Source organism: Cibotium barometz, chromosome 3 (assembly GCF_041138505.1).
Source record: "Cibotium barometz isolate CiBa-2024 chromosome 3, ASM4113850v1, whole genome shotgun sequence".
NCBI lineage: Eukaryota > Viridiplantae > Streptophyta > Polypodiopsida > Cyatheales > Cibotiaceae > Cibotium > Cibotium barometz.
The window spans coordinates 20,013,976-20,033,219 of NC_141048.1; the positions used below are offsets into that span (position 1 = coordinate 20,013,976).

At 49.6% G+C, this 19,244-nt stretch overlaps 1 protein-coding gene across 2 annotated transcripts in view; it reads right to left on the minus strand.

Annotated features, from left to right (window-relative positions):
- Positions 1 to 1,585: 1,585 nt before the first annotated feature.
- Positions 1,586 to 19,244, minus strand: part of LOC147639818 (putative protein phosphatase 2C 11) — a 93,440-nt gene continuing 75,781 nt past the window's right edge. The window contains exons 6-11 of one of the 2 annotated variants that reach the window (XM_086774390.1): positions 10,936 to 11,061; positions 10,684 to 10,807; positions 10,491 to 10,567; positions 10,282 to 10,391; positions 2,247 to 3,357; positions 1,586 to 2,146 (exon numbers count right to left, since the gene is read on the minus strand). In XM_086774390.1, coding sequence (XP_086630516.1) covers positions 10,335 to 10,391; positions 10,491 to 10,567; positions 10,684 to 10,807; positions 10,936 to 11,061 — 384 coding nt within the window. In that variant the 3' untranslated portion in view covers positions 1,586 to 2,146; positions 2,247 to 3,357; positions 10,282 to 10,334. The remainder of the gene's footprint in view (positions 2,147 to 2,246; positions 3,358 to 10,281; positions 10,392 to 10,490; positions 10,568 to 10,683; positions 10,808 to 10,935; positions 11,062 to 19,244) is intronic. The other variant, XM_086774386.1, reaches the window with a different exon arrangement.

Consider the following 19,244-nt stretch of genomic DNA (forward strand, 5'->3'; position numbering starts at 1 on the left):
TGCTGAAAAAGAAGCTATTGGGGCTGATGTGAGTGGAAGTGTGGTTGCATAGAATGCAGGTCAGCAATCACAGTCTTTGAGTGGACCAGGAGAGTCCTCATCTAGTGGGTCTGTTGATAGACCATGGAGTGGCAGGCTGTGTCATAACACCAATCCTGCAAATGTGATTAATACATCACGTAAAGGAAAAGAGACAGTGGGGTTGAGCCCCTTGGTATGCCTGACATTTTTGCAGAGCATTCTCATGTTGATGGAGAGTCTAGTGGCTCAGATATGAGCCTTGATGAGGAGCTTGGGATCCCAGCTATGAGAACACCTGGTGTAAAGAAGGCTATGGAAGCCATGAATGAAAAGTTGCGAAGATCTGGGAGAGTGAAAAACCCTGTGCAGAGGTTTACCTATGATGGTTATGTGGCACATCATTATGCATATATGGCAAAGGTTGTGCAGGTTGTAGAGCCCACATGCATTGATGAGGCTGTTGAAAATGTGTGTTGGGAGAAAGCTATGGATGAGGAGATGGATGCACTATATGGAAATGAGACTTGGGATTTAGTGCAATTGCCTGAAGGCAAGAAAGCCATTGGATGCAAGTGGGTGTACAAAGTAAAACATAGCAGTGATGGAAGCATAAACAGGTATAAGGCTAGGTTGGTAGCCAAAGGGTATGCGCAGAGATATGGCATTGATTATGAGGAAACTTTCAGCCCAGTTGCCAAGATGGCAACAGTGAGAGTTGTGATAGCAGTGGTTGCGTCAAAGCAATGGTCTTTACATCAGATGGATGTAAAGAATGCATTCTTGCATGGGGATTTGCAGGAAGAAGTGTATATGTTGCAGCCACCTGGTTATGAGGATGTGAGTCACTATGCGTACTGATGATGTGGGGATGGAGAAGGGGATTTTAGTGTAGCAAGGTTCCAGTTTTCAGAACATACTCACAAACAGTTAGCTGAATGTGAATCTCAAATGCACATCATTCAGAAGTTAAGCACGGATGGAAAAAGAAACACATCAATCTATCTCAAAACAGCCTAGAATGTAAGAAACAAATCATTCAATCCCAAAAGCTCCCACCCATATTGTTAGTCTTCCCCACAGTTAGCAAATGTAAAGACACTAAACCTATGAAACAGCGTACAATGTAAGAAACAACTCAATCAATCCCAAAAGCTCCCATCCATATTGTTGTCTTTCCCACAGCCAACAAATGTAAAGACTGCCTACGAATGCAACAGACAATGAAGCTAGTTGTACATGTCGCAGAACAGCCGAGACAAACAGGTCCCGATAAGAAATTCTAAATCCATTGACTGCAACTACAAAAAGGCAAGTTAGTTTTTACCATGTTTAACAGCTATGTGACCCATGTATGATGCTGGGGTTTTAAAAATGCAAGCATTCAAGTTCAACAAAGGGATCTCTGGAAATGGAACAAAACCACTTACGAAACAAAAAAATTCCATTAAAGGCTACTTTTACCATCTCGAAATTTACAGAATGTGTGTCTACATTGTCAAAAATCAATATCCTACTCCTACATTGCTTCAAAATCTAAAAGAAGAACTAAAGGTCGTCAAACAAATTCATCAAAAGCCATCACCCTGCTCACATGTTACTACAGAGAAAAAAAAAATCTTAAGTTTACAGCTCTGAGAACTGCAGCTGGGGATCAAATCCAGCACCCGCTCAACTAGAGCCCACTGGCACTACAGAACACAGATTATTTTGCACCAAAACTAAAATATTACTCTGTAATGAAGAGGTCGTTTCCGAACCTGCCACAAGTTCCATAACTCAAGGACCCTAATCCAATCAGGTTTAGGACCCTAATCCAATCAGGTTTCACTAAAAATTGTCCCAACAAAATTAAAAATTGTGTATATACAGCAGATTTACAAACTAAACGTGACATTGTCATTGAAGGCATAGAAGAAAAGACACTTTCATAACCAGTAGCTACAACTGTGCCTGTTGTTCCGTTGAGTTGCTTTTCAGTCTACTGCTCTCTCTCTATCTCTTAAGGCCTCAGATTCCTTAATTGTACAACAATAAAAGTCATGTTGTCACAACCTTCACCCAGTGTAGTACTTGGAGCCAAGCAATGGTCAAGAAGCCTCTCACAGACCCCTGATAGACATGACACCTGCGATGCACATAGCAAGCTTCAGAATGTGAGTACCTTGGAAACTTAAAGGCTAAGGCTCTTTTGGCCAGCAGATTCATCCTTTGTTGACATAGCATACCTTTTGAATGTGCTCGTGAATGAAGTCCACTACGCCTTGACTTGTCATGACATCCCTGATATAAGCAAGCATGATATCATTGTCAAAACCGTACTTTTACTGCCTAGTAGTTCAGATGGAATCCAGTTCAGCATTGTTAACTAGGTTTAAATTAGTTGACGCAGTTGCCAAAACAGACAACAGACTTATCTACCTTCGAAGGTGGACTAGAGGCTTTTCCATACAATTACCTTTACAAGGGAGAGGGAATGTTGGTACGTTAGGAAGTAAGCTGGTTGCCCTCTCCACTTCTGAAGCCTTTGACCTACTAGTGCACTAGAAATAAGCAGGCCAAATGCTGGTCACAAGAGAGCAGCTTAACCCCCAGAAGGCCTGTCTATCTAGCTACCATACACACATCTAGAATGTGCATCTAACAAAGACCATCTCCAGTCCTGTAATAATTGTTCTGCACTTGTGAAAAGGGCGAGCAATACCCATGTCCTTACTTCAACTATCACACCGCCTACATGCATAGACTGGACGGACTAATGTTATACAAGATTAACATGAGCTCCAGGCATGCAAGGGATAACACTAATGATTTCAAGAAGGGTTCGGCCTGATTTATGGGATTATTAAGCACATGTTCTAGCAGCTTTTTAAGTATGTGCATTTAGCTACTGGTTGGCCACTGCTTTAGGGTCCTCTAAAGCACTGGAGGCAGCAATTTTGAAGATAAAGAATGAGGTGGGGAGACGACCCCTTCTATAGGCTCCCTACAGCAGATCAGCTGGTTGCCCCAGTGTTAGCTGCAGCAAAGGGCAGACTGAAGAGGAGTGTCACATTGACACTACCATTAGACCCCTGGCATAGTGGTCCAGAAATAACCATTGTTTGCTCATTAGTTTTCTGAACTCCAGTAAGTTCTCATGAATGTCAAAAACTCAAAATAATGCCCATGAACTAATGCTAATGCTCAAGATTGTTGATAATTACACTTTCACCCAAGTCTTTCAGTCAAGCACCGATCCATAACCTTCAGCTCAGACCTTCTTGCTCCCTTAGGGCAGCCCGCAATCTCAAGTATACAAGCACTATCTATGGCTTCCAAAGCTTTCCTCCCACGCACCTTTTTTTTTCCGAGAAAAGATCCTTTCATTAGTTATATAAAAACGCCCGTAGGGCTACAAAAGATCTCTCCTGCTCATAAGAGAAACAGAGCAGTGAATACAGCAAGGCAGCCCGGGAGACACTCCCTAGGCGCTGCAAAATACAAGCATCAGTACAAAGGACTGGGGGGCTAAATCATACAATAGGGGGGGGGGGGGGGGGGGGGGGGGGGGGGAGCCAAGCAGGTGGCTTGTAATGCCAACGGGGGGATCCCGTGTGTAAGGTATAGAAGGGGCCGCTGCGCCAGGTGGTGTGAAAGGCCTGGCGCCGCAAGATCGCCTCATCCGAGTCGCCCCAGATGCGGTCATACTGTCCTCGCAGGGTGTGGATCAACTCCTGCCAAATCCCCCATACAGTCTCTGCTGGTGGCTCCAGTCTCCCCTCAAAGGCCGTGAAACACCGGGCCCTCCAGGTGAACCAGATGGTGAGGCTGCTGAGGAGCTCCCATCGTAAATCCCTCTCCTGTGTCCAGCTGGCGGACGAGAAATCCGGTGCCGGAACCAGGCGAGGCTGGCCCCTAATGAATCTGATGGCCTGACTGTCCTGCTCCATCTCATAGCCCATAGCATGCCCTAACGAAGTCGACCAAGCAGCGGCACCCCACGTAAACATACCCTCTGGAGAGAGGGGGGCCAGAATACGCAGCATCTGCAGCCAAATCTGCTGCGCCTGAGGGCAATCCCAAAGGCAATGTCTCTGTGTCTCCATAGGGTGGCCGCATCGGACGTAGGCCGCCGGAAGACCGCTGTAAACAAGCCAGGTGCCAACTGCTGAGCCCCTGTGGGCGACCGAGATCCTGCGGGCCTGTCGACTAGCCCAGAGCCGAGCCCAAAAATCCTCCAAGAACTCCTGTGAGAGTCCCTGTAGCCGCCAATGCCCCGCTGCAGCAGGAGAGACCATCCTCCTCGCCGTCAAAATATGCCGCCCCAGCCGAACAGTATACTGGAAAAAGGTGATCTCTGTGGCCTCAAGGGATGCATAAGGATCGTGCCACTCGTACTCCCCAGGGTCCCACTGTAGCCGGGCCAAGGGGCGCGCTGCATATGCCCATATGCGCCAATCCGGGAGCACATCTGCAGGGTCGGGGTCGATATGCCACTTCCGAGAAGCGGCGGCCACTACCCGTATCCTCTGAAAGGTGCACTCTGCAACCAAAGGCGACTCCACCTCCACTCTCTGAAGTCTGCCCTCATCCTGAATCTCATAGTAGAGGCATCTGGATTCTGCCATCCTCAGTGCAAGCTCTGACAACAATCAGGATCTCCAACTGTGTAAAGGCTCCCATCCACCGTGGGGCCACTAGCTCGAAAGGCGTGAACCACTCCTCTGTGAGTGCCTCCTGAATGTCATCCCTCATAATCAATCCCCCTCTGAAGTGACTCAGCCTCTCCACCTGGATCTCCTCTGGGAGACTGCAAAAGGCCTGCCAGTCTCCAAAACTACGTGCTGGGCCTGCCGCTAAAGATCCCCAAGCTAGACGAGGCCGAGAGCCCAGCATATGACCCTGCTCTGTGCGAACCGCTGGGCTCCAGATGAGCGGCTGTCTGGCCCGCTCCTCAACACAAGAAGGAGGTCACTAAGAGAGCCCCGGTCTCAGCAGCTCCCAAGCTCTCACGATGCTCAAAGCAAATCTGTCCTCCCATCCTCTACTGAGGCCTGTCCTCCTCATCTCTATGAAGATCCAGCGAATCTCTGGTGCCCAAGTGCCCCCTGCTGGGGGAGCCCGAGCTTGCAGCCGCTGCAAGAGAAGCTCTTTCCAAGGCTCAGCGCCTGGAAGCAGCCCTCGAACATTAAGCTTCTCCAATAAGGCTCTACTCTGATCGACTGGATCTATAATGCCCAAGCCTCCCTGAGCCAGCGGAAGTGTAATAACTGCCCATGCAACCTTTGCCCGGGCAAGCTGACCGTCCCGCCCAGACCAAAGAAAGTTCCTGATCAGCCTCTGTACCTGGCTGATGCAAGAGCTCGAGAAGATCCAGCAAGACGTAATGTACCACAAGGTCGCTAACAGCACCTGATTTGCCACCACCACCCTCCCAGCCAAGGATAGTCGAGCTGTACTCCAATACAAAAGCTTCTTCCGAATGCTCAGAAGAAGCGGGGCAATCTGCTGCTCAGGTGACAAATCTAGTCCAATCTGGCATCCCAAATACCGCACTGCTGTGCCAGGAGGAATCCATCTAAAACCGGGGTCCGGGCTCCATGCCGGAGTGGGAGCACTACTGATCCAAAAGGCCACTGTCTTGCGCCAATTGATCAATGCTCCCGAAGCTGCACTAAAAACCTGGAGCGACTACTTTGCCCGAAGAAGATTGGCCTCTTGGCCATGCAAAAATAAGCCCGTGTCGTCTGCAAACTCAGCATCGAGCAGGTCCTCCCCCCGGACTGGGAGCTGGAGTCCTCTCAAACCAACCTCCTCTGCCGTCAAATACATGCTCATAGCCTCCGCAAAGAAGAGAAAAAGAAAAGGGGCGAGGGGACACCCCTGACGGATTGATCTGGTCAGCTCAAAACTCGGCCCCCGTCCTCCTGCAATCAACACCTGGCTACGAGCTGTGGAATACAGAGCCGCCACCCCTCTGATCCATCCTGGCTCAAAGCCCAGGCGAAGCATAGTGCCCTCTAAGAAACCCAATCAACTCTATCGTATGCCTTCTCAAAATCGAGAAGCATCACGACCAAGTCCTCGCCAAGAAATCTAGCTCGGGCCGTCGCCTCCCAGAAAGTAAAGATGTTGTCAAGGATACTGCGCTCCTTGACGAATCCTGTCTGGGTAGCATGAATCAACTCCCCCAGGAAGGGCTGGATCCTCAAACTCAAGGCCTTTGCTAAGACCTTGTAAACAGTATTGAGGATCGTAATAGGCCAACAATGCCGAATATCATCTGATACTCCCTCCCCCTTGGGGATAAGAAAGATCAAGCCCTCTGAAAAGCTCTGTGGCATCACCCCACTGTCCAAAACATACTGAAAGCCCCTGCGGAGGCCTGGCCCCAAAAGGTCCCAATAGCGCATAAAAAAGGCCAGTGTCAGTCCGTCCTCCCCTGGGGCAACTATGTCGCGGCAGGACCCTCAAGGCCTCGGCAAGCTCAATCTCTGAAAGAGGCGCACCAAGAACTGTACGCATACGATTTGTGACCCTCCTCAACACATGGACCCACACAGTCTGTCTGCAAGCATCTCGATCCTCAGTGGCTGGCTCCGCTGAAAGCAGGTCTCTATAGAATGCAGTGGCAATGGCTCTGATCTCCCTGGGCTCAGTAGCTACCGATCCATCCGGTCTACCAAGCTGACAGACTCCTGCTCGAGCATGGCGGGGTCCAGTGATCTCAAAAAACTCCCCAGTCACTCTATCACCATGCTGCGTCCACTGAGAGGCCTGACGACGATAGTAAAACTCATGTCTCTGCTCCTCTGCCTCTCTAATCTCCTGGCGTGCCTGGCTCAGCTGTGACGCCACCCACTCACATGCAAGCTGCTGCTCCTGAAGGCGTTGTAGTGAAGCAAGACTGCGTCTCAGCCGATGCTCCCGCTTGCGAATCTCTCCCAGCCGTGTCAAAGCTGCAGCATGCAGAAAAGAGCTAAGCTCGATGAGTCCCTGGGCACACTGGCCTGCTGCATCCTGGTCAGAGCACTGACTATCATGCCAGATCCTCTCAATGTCCTCAGCGAGACTGGGATCTATAAGTACCCTCTCTGGGATCCTCAACTGCAAGCTGGGCTCTCGTGTCCTCTCCTCCAATGTCAAGATAACTGGCGCATGATCTGAAAATGAGGTGCCAGCGAGAATGCCGACGGAGCACCCTCGCTCCCCTAACCAGTCGCCCACATAAAAGCGATCAATCCGTGATAGATTAGCCCCTCCCTGTCGGCGATCCGACCAAGAGAAACTAAGACTGTCCTGAGAGCGGGAGAAGGCCCCATGCTGCCATGCATCAGTGATCCTTAGTGACATGCAAAACCGGTCCCAAGCTGCAAGCTCCGTGCCATGCACTGTAACATGACTGCCTCCCACCCTATCGGCCGGGTCCTCAAGCATGTTGAAGTCTCCCCCGACACACCAATGTGCGGTCTCTGGCAATGCATCCGTAACCTGGGTCCAGAACTCTGCGCTGGCACTAGCATGATTGGGCGCATAGACGTTGAGCACGCCCAATAGCTCATCATGCATCCTCAGAATGACATACTGTGCTCTACCAGGCACAATGATCCCTCGATCCACAATGGCCTGCCGCCATACATCTACAATGACCATGCATACTCCTCCCTGTCCACCCAAAGGACCAAACCCTGCAGACCAAAAGGTGTCCCATCTACCAGGCATCACCGAACCATATCTCCGGATCCTGCTCTCACCCAAGTGGTGCTCCTGCATCATCAAAATATCAATGCTGCCACCAACCAGGCATCTCTGAAGCTCCTGCCTCAAGCAACCATGATAGCGTATAAAATGTGCTCCGCCAAGGCCCTATACATTCCATGAGATGATCCTCATGGATGACCTGCTGAGGTGGATGCTGTCTCAGCCGTACGGCGGGCCTTCGCAAGCGGCTTGGATGGAGAGCAGTCCCCATCCGAGCGGCTGCGAATCTGCCCACCCAGTGTACTGCAAGAATCACGGATCAGGCGCCACTGGCTGTGGCCCATGGCGACTGCCTCCCGCTCTGACAGAGCAACCTCGTGTATACATACATATCCAGGGTCGCGTGCTAAGTCTGCCACTATGCGAACGACCAATGACGAATCCCTGAGGCATCCACACTCCCGGGATCCAAGAAAAAATGAGCCAACTCCCATAGTCGGCCTATCACATCTGTCACCTCCAGATCGCTCACATGATGAGAAAACTCAACTGCCTAAGTCTTCAAAGTGCTAAGAGCGAGCTCTAGAGTCCACTCCCGGTCGCAAGGGCCACATAGAGGGAACGAGAAGGCCACCGCTGAATCAAGTGCCTCCTCCCGGCGGGCCGGAGGTATCACTACATGAACTCGGATGGGTGCTGGCTCATGGGGGCCCTCTGCTCCAAAAAGGCGTGTGAAGGCGTAATCAAAAGCCTCCGAGCGCTGTCTAATGCCGAGGCGACTCAGCCGACTGCGGATAGATGATATCCATGAAGCCCGAATCGGCATGGTAGGTCTCCTCTGTGGTGCTCGAGCGAGGTTCGTGCTCAGCGCCCTCCGGACTGCAGGTGAACGCCAGGGGACTGCCAGGGCCTCTCGGGAAGGTGAGGCGGGCAGGGAGGGAGGAGGGGGGGCGAGGGGGGTGGAGAGGGAGCCGCTGCCGAAACCGGAGCGGGGACGAGAGGAGGCGAAGGTGGAAGCGAGGCGGTGGGAGGGGACGGGGGTAGGGGGGGAGAAGGAGGGGGTGCTGGCATCTCCTGGTCCTCAATCGTCGCCGCAGGGGTCTCCTCCTGGAGAGGAGCAAAGCTGTTCCTCACGGGAACCCAGTGAGGCTGAGACTGTGGCTGCTGCTGCAGCGGTCTCTGGGCGTGCTGCTGTGGCTGTCTCCCTCGGCGGCGCCCCTGTCCAGGCTGCCACTCCGAGGTCTCTGTGGCCTGAGCAGGTGTCTCGGAGGCAGCCTGCCGAGCCGCATCTGTGGGCGGGCCATCAGGGGCCTGCTGCTATGGTGAGGGTCGGGGTCTCCTGCGAGGGCAAGCCTTGGCCAGATGACCGACCTGCCTGCAAATGAAGCACTGGTTCGAGAGCCCCAAGAACTCCACTCTCTGATCAATCCATCCCCCCCTATCCTAGGTAGCTGAATGACCTTAGGAAGGGAGGAGATGTTAGACACCAAAACTCTGACCGACGGTAGCCCAGCTGCTCTGGCCACCACTGAAGCTGCTGTGGGGCTAGTTTCTAGTACCGAGCCCACCAATGCTCCTAGCCTAGAGAGGAGCGGAAGATACTCCCGGCGGAGTCCAGGGAAGCAAACTGTAACATGGAAAAGGCGCTCTCCCTGCTCAGCCGCTACTGGGTCAAAGCCATGCTGCCAAGGTCTGAAGAAAGCCCGAGCACCCCTGATGTCAAGGGGACTCATGGCAAGGACCTTGGCCACACTCTGGGCGGTCTCGAACTCGATCTGGTAATGTCCACGGCCCAGTAGCTGTACGTCCAGGATCTTGCCCACATCTGCAAGAAGGCGGGCCTAGAGAAGATCCCGGATCTCCCCTCTGCTCGGGCGAGTGCCGACTATACGGCAGATGGTGGAATGAGCCTGGAGGCGTTCCACCTCTGCGGTGAGGCTCGCTTCCTCTTCTGGCGAAAGAGAAAGCCTGATGGGGGTGTCCTCAGGGGCGGGCGAGGGGGCTGCGGATGAGTCCCTCTGAGGCGGGGCGGGAGGAGCCTCCATCAGAGTCTGAATCTATGGCGAAGGCAAGGCGAAAGCGGAAATCCTGCAAGAAACGAGCTGCACACAGAGAGGCGGAAGACGAAGGCCGGAGAAAAAGGAAAAAACCCCCCAGGGGCGGAAGTCAGCAAGAAAAGGAAGGGGGTGGAGTGGCGAAGGAGAAGCCCTGGGGGGGGGGGGGGGGGCGGGAGCTGCGCGCAAGAGGGGTGGGGTGGAGACAGAGCTGGCGAAGGGGGGGGGGGGGGGGACGGGGCGCTGCAGAGGGGAGGTGGGCGCGAAGGAAGGAGGGGGCGCGAAGGCGAGGAGGGGCGGCGGGCAGTGCAGCGAGGGAGGGGGGCGCAGCAGCGAAGGCAGGCGGGGGGGTGGCAAGGAGAGGCGCGAGGGGTGAGGGCGGCGCAAGGGGACGAGCAGGCAGGTAGGCAGGGGGCGCAGGTGTGCAGGTAGCGCGAGCATAGAGGGGCGGGAGGTTCAGCGAGCGACTGTTTTCTGATCCAAACCTTCCACACCTTGCACTCCACTTAACCCTCCTCCCACGCACCTTAAATCCAGCTTGCATGGAAATTTCCTGTACTTCAATCAGCAAATAAATTCTTACCATACACCATCGCACGCCAATATAAGAAACTCATCATCCACAGTCCGTTCTATCTGCAAATATAATCAGACGACATTCAACACATCATGGACATGTTATTTGGGAAGACAGAAGGGTGACAAACGCAATTAGAACGCTTGAAACACACTTACTGTCTTAATGTCTGGCCAGGCAGTCACTATTTGTTTATCAGGGGACAAGTATTTGTTTTGCTTGAACTCCACATCACCTAAGCATATAAATTTCAGAAGACTGTGCAGCTATATGAGATAATACAAGAGGGTAGGCGGTATGGTATGCATTTAAAAATCTCAAATGTGGTAACCATATTCTGCAATACCTTACCTATAGCTCTTGCCAAGTTTAAGCTGCCATTAACTCTGCCACCATAAATAAATCCACCAGCTTGAGTTATCCTATCCCTTTCAATTTCGAGTTCAGGTTTGTGATCCATTGACAAGTCAAAGGCCTGCCCACAAATTGTGTTACAGAAATCTTTTCAATAAACCAACAACACTAAAAACATGGTAGCAGTTGTTTTGTGTAACAACAAAGTTGTTGGAGGCATAAACATAAACCATTTGCAAATTTACATACTTTGCCACCCCTTGCAAGAACACAACGGGAATCCCCAGCATTGGCTACTACAATCTTGTCAGCTTGTATAAGTGCCACCACAGCAGTGCTACCAGAAGTAGGCCCAGCAAAGTCTGAATGTGCACCCTGCAAGAGATAGAACATTCATGATCAGAAGAAAGAATAAAATATCAAAATACATGACAATCGAACAACAGTTGTTAGACTGCTTGATCTTTGTCAAGCTTAAAACCCCTCAACCTATAAACTGAATCTCATCTATCCTGTCTTGTGAGTCAAAATTCACAGCATGTAACGAAGTGTGAGAATGAGATAGGAGTGTGTACACAAGAAGAAGAGAGTGTATACAAGAAGGAAAAAGTTACAACAAAGAACGCTTCCCAGATTACAAGCCTCACCCACAGGCTCACTCCGATGACTCCATAAAACAAGAAGAACGAAAAAAAGAAACTGAAAAAGAATGATTATTTAACACATACTAAAGACCCAAAGGGTCTATGAGACCAAAAAGTAGTACGCATGACCCATGAATGTCAACAAAACATGAAGGTAAAACAGCTAAGTATTTTGAAAACAGGTCCCACAAACTACATGAGCCCTGCATGTAAAGTGAACAACAAAAATAATACACCCCATCATGTAGTATCTTCAAGGACCAAGTGACAGGATCTTGGACAAGGTGATATGAATCAACAACATACATGTCTTCAACCATTGCTTGAACAGACAAACAACCCGGAGGAAGGAAGCAACAATTTGTGGTGGGATGGGTTCAAAAGGCAAGAATGAGCAGGGAACAAGTCGAATTTTGCAAACAGTGGTTCATTCTCTCTAGCCGTGGTGGTTCAAGCATGCTTACACTGTACAGATCTTGACACCTTGTGAGTCAAAAGGAAAATATGGATCTTGTACATTCCTGCTGCTGATCTGAACCAACCTGCCGCCTTCTTCACTGCCCCTGCCTCTTTCCCATCTGCTCCCGCCTCTGCCCCCCACCATCTGCTCCCACCTCTGTCCCATCTGCTGCTCCCGCTTCTGCGCCCTTCTGCTCCCGCCTGCCCCTTCTGCTCCTCTCTGCCCATCTGCTCTTGCCTTGCCACCCACCATCTGTTCCCGCCTTGTCCCCTCCTGCCCCCCCCCCACCCCCCACCCCTCTGCTCCCAGCTGCCTCTTCCTCTGCCCTCCCCCTCTGCTGAACCCGCCTTGTCCCCTGCCTCCATCCCCGCCTCCTCACCTGCCTTGCTTTCGCCCCCCGCCGCTTCCTCTTACTTGCTCTCACCCGCTTCTTCCTCCCCCCCGCCGCCTCATTCCTTCAGCAGCATTCTTTCATTTGGATTCGAGTCAGCCGCCTATTGTCGATTGGCTCTATGGCTTCTGCCACAGCCAATCTTTCGTCACCCCCACAGGCCGGGAGAATCATCAATTTCTTGCAAGACATCTTCAGCACGACATTGACATTGAGGCCCAGACCACTCTAGTTGCGAAGGTTTATGGCTCCCACCCCTCTCGTTCGCAAGCCCGTGAATAGCTTCTAGCAGCTCTCCCTTCGGAGCTTATTGTGCACTTCCAGGATACTCGTTTGCTTGGTCGAGGTTTCTTCTAGGTGGGCTTTCATTCTCCAAAAGCCACTTCTCAGGTTTTGGCTAGCAGCCCCTTCCTTCTTGGTCCTAGGAAGATTTTCTTCTTTCCGGAATCCGTACCAAGTGGGCTTTCATCCAGTGGCGGAGGATTAGCACCAACCCCAGCCTCACCGTGGTTCCTTGCTCTTCCTCGGTCTTATTGGAAGCTCTTAGCTTCCATAGTGGCATCCTTTGGCAAGGTTTTAGAGGTATTGGCCCTTCTGGGCTCTCCCGCCTCTGCTTTCGTGGCTCTTACCGCCAATTCTGATGGTGTACCCCGGGTCTTTGTGCTTGTTCCTGATCCATCGATTACGGATGACCATGTCATGCTTCAGACACCATAAGTTCTCATTTCCACCAAAGGATGGAGATTGGAGGCAGACCTGACTAGTATTGGATTTGTCGTCAGCAGGGCCACATTGCTAGAGATTGTCCTGGATCGAGAGGCCATGCTAGGAGGCGGCACGGTCCTACCCATCGGATGCCTTCTGCAATTGCCCAGACTCTAGCTGCCCCTTGCCCCAATAGACCACACAAAGTTGGGTTGTGGTTAGAGATGGCAAGCGTCCTCGGACCCCGCACCTGCACCTTTACCCGCACCCCTAGTGGAGCACCCCAACCCTTATGCAACTCTTGCCTCATGGGATGTTGACCCTTTTTTGGAGGATGAGGCTCCGCAGGCACAAGATTTGGATCCCTCACAGGAGGATGTTGCATTACAGTTTTATAGGATGATTGCACTCTCGAGAATGATGTTGCACAGCCGCACTATCATGGTACCTCTCCAGTTTTAAGGAGCAGCCCTGGCTTTTCACCGGAGAGGGAACAAGAGGTAAGGTTTTCATCGTCGGATTTTTCCTCCCTTACATATGCGAGACGTACCTCCGTCTCTAAAGGAGGTCCTTCGTTGACCACAAGATCTGGTCATTCCTACTCTGAGTCCTTATGAGAATTGTCTCATGGAACATTCCAGGTCTTGGGAAGCTTTTTCCGCGTCTGCGGAAACAAATTGTCAAAACTCAACTTCATTGTGCAGTTACAGGTGGACCTATGGATGTATTGCTCTTGCAAGAGCATAAACTAGATGCTAGCCAATGCGGGAGACTAGGCAAGCTTCTCTTGGGACACACCTTTTGGTCACTAGCTATTGGTACCAAAGCTGGTGTCTGTATCTATGTTTCAGCTTTTGTCTTGCCTAGCATCATTGGACATGGTGTCATTTTGCCTGCGAGAGAGCAGTGGATGTAGGGTACTACACGCATTGGTATTCTCAACCTCTATGCTCCTAGCCATAGAGATGAGAGCATTGTCTTTTGGAAATCTCTCACTACGTTGATGCCTCATGCTGACCATTGGATTACTCGTGGGGATTTTAACATGGTTGAGATGCCAATGGAGACATTTCGAGGAGACCATCCACTCTTCTTTACTCATGGTCTAACACGAGAAGGAATGCAAGATGTATTTATGCACGGTTAGACCGATTTTATGTGGATGATTGGGTGCTTGACAAATGGGGGCATACTTTTATTGCGGCAGGCACCTCTAAATCGGATCATTGCCTAGTGGTTTTATGCATTAGAGACGCATCCCTAATCATTTGTTCTCAGATGAAGAGCTATCACGTCGCATGCTTGATATTTGGAGATCTCATGATTTCTCGCAGGCCTCACAAACCTAGCCTCTTCTCTCTGTGATATTAGTGACTTTTATCACACATGTGCCCTTTCTAAGAGGCAAGAGGCCTTGGATTAAGAAGGGGCTGTTAGACGTAGACTTGGCCGCCTTACAGAAAACATCCTCATGCTCAATGGGTTGCAGATTCTTTATGTACTGTTAGGGCAAAGCTTCATCGCTCTCTTGAGCAGCGTGCAAAGTACCATTACCATGCCTAAGAATCCTTTTGGACCTAGATGGGGGGTAGATGCAACAAACATGTCATTGGTACACACGGCCCATCTCATGCTAGAGATAGTGTCACATGGCACTCTTCATTCATATCCCCTTGTGGTAAGACAAATTGCCACTACTTTCTATTGCCTCCTTAGTGTTGAGCCTCACTCTGAATTGAGACACGGGGCAGAGAGGAAGGTTTGGAATGCATTGCCACATTTGATTACTGAGGAGATGTGTGCTGTTCTCGATGCCCCTTCTTCTATGCAGGAGTTCAATCATGCTCTTCATGCCTTACCTCAGGGTAAGTGTCCAGGGGAGGATGGCCTCTCCCATGTCTTTATCATTACTTTTTTGGGATGAGATTAGGGCTGAGATCACATCGGCTCTCCAGGAGATGTGGGACACAAGTTCTATGCCTTCTTCTCTCACTGAGGGGCTTATCTATCTTATCCCTAAGAGTGGGATAAGACATTGATTGGCCAGAGGAGACCTATCACCTTACTTGGGATTGCATATAAGATTCTTGCTAAGGCAATGAGCATTAGAGTACAGCCAATTTTGAAGGATGTCATTCATGATACTCACAATGGATTCTTACACGGAAGGAGCATCTTTGATAACATTTTCTCGTTTTGGGAGGCAGTGGAATGGGCCAAAGCAAGTAATCAAGCCTTAGCCATTCTGCTCTTGGATTTTGAGAAGGCCTATAATAGAGTGGATTGGGACTTCCTTGAGGGTACTCTTAGCCATATCGGTTTCTCTTAGAGATGGATCAAGGGAGTTTCATGCATGTATCATGATGCCCACAATAGTGGGCTTGCTTGTGGTGATAGAGGAGAGCAGTTTCAGATCTATCGCTCAGTACGGCAGCGTTGCCTTTTAGCCCCATTATTATCTATCATAGTTGTAGAGACCATGAGCATCTTCCTCCGCTCCACTGCTGGTATTTCTGGATTGAGGTTGCCTCTTCGTAGTCAAGAGAAGCTCGTTGACTCTGAGTTAGCTGATGACAAAGCCATGTTCTTGGAGGCCTTGGCACTTGCACATATGCTTATGTTTGTCTGGGTAGCACTGGAAGAGTTTTGTTTGGCAGCAAGGGCACTCATTAATTGCCACAAATCTATTGGGTTTTGGATTAGTGACTCACCGAGAGTTGCTTGGGGTGCAAAGCTTGGGTTTACTTGGATCAGTAGAGGATGCACTACTAGATATTTGAGATGCCACGTTAGGGTTGATATTTCTCCTACACAGCAATTTGCTACGATACTTAAGAGTATCTGGAAGAAGCTTCTTCATTGAAGCTCTAGGAGATTATATTTAGCCTCCAGAGCTTTGGTGGCTAATCAGGTATTGCTTGCCTCGGCTTGGTTTATTGCCTCTTGTTGGTGCTTCTCTCGTGCGTGCATTGGTCAATTGCCCACAATTTTCCTTGGTAGGGTTTGGTTGGCACCACAGACACACGTGCTAGAGTAACTTGGCTCACGGTTATTCAGCCAAGACAAGAGGGGGAGCTCAATATTATTGATCCAAATGTTTAATGCAAGGCGTTGCTCTGCAAACTTGTGGTCAGAGGTTTCCTACCAAGCACTGAGCCTTGGAAGAATTTTTTTTTGTCTCAGATTTCCGGATGTACACCTCGTGTCGGAGATTAGCTGCCCAACACATGGTTTTTGTTCACGGAGATTGATATCAAGGGACCATCTTCCCCTCTTATTGAAGCCATTGTCAGAGCATGGAGAAGTATGAGACCATTTTTGCGACAAAGGCTTCCTAGGTCTTTGGATGAGACTGACCGACAACCTACTATGTGGAATGAGTTCATCAGGGACGAGGCCGGTCGGCACTTGGTGCATCTCGTTACATGCAGTGGTCAAGATGGGAGAGATGTGCATACATAGTTCTTGCTTGGAAGACCTTTAAGAGTCTTCTGGGGATGGGAGAACTGCATCCATTCAGCATCTTAGTGACTCTCGCATACATATTGATCAAATTGATGTAGCTATTCCACACGAGTGGCTCTCTGGGACCTTTCATGGAGACTATCATCCGAGTTGACTGGGAGTCTTTACGAGAATAGCCATACCTCTACAGGTCATTGCTCTCCCAAGCCAGGAGGCTACAGATTGCATCATCTATTATATCATGCATGGAGGGAGATTGAGGAGATGTAGCATTGAGGGGATCATCCCAGATACTAGGCTTAGTCCAGTGAGGATTGTTGGTCGTTTGGGTAAGCATTGGATCATTGAACCTTCTCCTTAGATAGTGACTCATGGCTCTTGTTGTTTGTGGTTATATGGTGGTGGCACTGCTATTAGATATCTTCAGCGGGATCTAGGAGAGTGGAAGTGGATCGATCCATTGAAAAGCCTTCCCTTTTTCAGTTTCACGGTCCGGAATGCGAGACTTCTGCTCACTTGACAGATGCATAGAATCCCTACTCTCAGGCCTCATTGGGAGAGTTATGATATCTCTCCAGTGATACAACGCAGATATTGGCATAGGCTTTGGCATTCATACAGAAGAAGCCAGATCTCTCATTTCTTTTGGTTATTTTTACATGGTGGTCTGCCCACCAATCAGTGGAGATCGGTTTTCGATGTAGCACCTACCTGCCCGAGATGTGCGGCAAATTCTGAGACTGTAAAGCATTGTTTATAGGGATGGAGCACTGCACACCATATTTAGGGTTCTATAGCCCAACTTATGGGCAAATTGAGTGGCCGCGCCATGCATGTTACTTGGGGGGCAATTGCTTGGCTTTCCCAATCTGGTCTACAGATTTTCTACCAAGGCACTGGAACGGACTCTATTATTTTCATTCATAATAGATGTATTGCCTAGCATGGTTTTCTGTCACTCTGATTATACACCCCCCATGACAGAGAATTGACACCAGTAGGAAGATTGTTGCCAGTATTACAGCATGGCAAATCTAGAGAGCTAGATGCACGGAGGCTGTTGAGGGTGTCCAAATTTTTGGGTCTTAGTGCATTAGTACTATATGGGGTGATATCGTCCATACTCTCATGGCAACTTGGGCTCATATTTAGGGGTCCTCTCGTTCCCCGCAGGCAAGGCGTGTTGTATTTATGTGGGAGTGGGATTATGGCATTTACTTTTCACTCTCCCGAGAGGAAAGGAATAGAGTTCTGAGACAGGATTTGATCTAGATGCACACCAAGGAGACTTGGTCGGGTGATCTTCCCACCAAGATGCAGTACTACAAAGATAATTTCCTTAGATTCACAGAGGATGGATTTGTCAGACGCCCATACATGATACTACATACTACAATACATCATCAATGGGCTAGAAGGAGATAGATGCCCAATGCCTAGAGAGCTATAACATATCAAAAGTCTACATCATCACCAACATCTGCATGATCATCAACATGATCACTACTAGAGTGTCCATCAAGAGAGTGGTGGAGGAGAGGCCTGGAGTAGATGGAGGAGAGGCTTGGTCCTTGAGGCTTTTATAGAAGGACTCAGGAGAGATAAAAGGAAAACAGCCAAAAAAACGGGTAGAAAACGGTCAGAAAAAACGGGCAAAAAAAACGACTACTTCCAACGGGCAGAAACATGGCAAAATCGTACCTGATCGTACGGATACGTACGGTACCGTACGGTACGAATTGTACGTACGATCTGATCCGTACGACGTACGGAACTAAGCCTGGATGTAAGTCACCTTCCATGAGGTGTCATGTCCACACTACGGCGCCCATCCATAATAGCATATATTACATGGTTGTAGTGCCACATGTGAACAAGGCATAACTAGGGGCACTTTTTCCCTTTGGGTTTCTCCCTCTAGCGCACATGGTGTGGAAGGACACCCACCTTTTCATTACTATTGTATTTTCATATTATATGTGTGTTGACTTCTCAGCTCCACACATTCCAATGCAATCCACAACTTTGCATCTCTATCCACCATCACCATCTCTATGATGTGGCATATGGAGCTTGACATCACAATACACCTATGGCATATGGAGCCTAGTTCCCAGGACTAGCTATCCTCGTGTTCACTTGTATTTATGTTTTTGGAAGATTCTGGAAGGATTTTGGATCCCTTAACATTTTACCTGATCGATACAACTAGGCAGATCGGTGTTTCTTCCAATTTAGCTGCACTCATGTGTGTGCATGTCCTTAATTTTATTTTTGGATGACTTGTTTTGTTTGCCTAGACAATGCCTGAGTTTACCACTTGTGTTGTCCATGGAGTCAGGGACCCTGTGGACGTGTGTGCACACTTGTTCTGGCCTAACAGGTGGTCAACATGTGTTTAGCAAGTGCTAACTGCTTTTGAAACTCAATTTACAGCCTTATGTTTTCACATGCTAATAATTATTGATGCAGGTCCACACTCACTTATAAGTGACCGGACAAGATTATAAGCTGTACATACTCGGCAGGACTATTTTAATACACATGGTGGCCCAAGTATTGGGCATTGGACATCATTTGGACCTATTGCTTGTAGGCACCCCCTACTGGACCTAAAAAAGCACACGAGCTGATATTTCTCTCGGAAAAAACATTACAGGGGGAGAGAAGTCGAGTTTGGGGAGTTGTGTGCTTTCCAAGTGCTTGGTGGAGCTGGCCGACCTGTTTTGGAGAGCATAATTGCTGGTCAATTGGATCTGGGCTTCCCTTTGTGCTGGTCGACTGCTTCCAAGTGTGAGAAACTAATGGTGGACTCATCCTATTTGTGCTAGAGCGCTGGTCGACTTGTTTGACAGTTCTCTACCTGCTGGCCGACTTCTCCAGGCATGCAAAA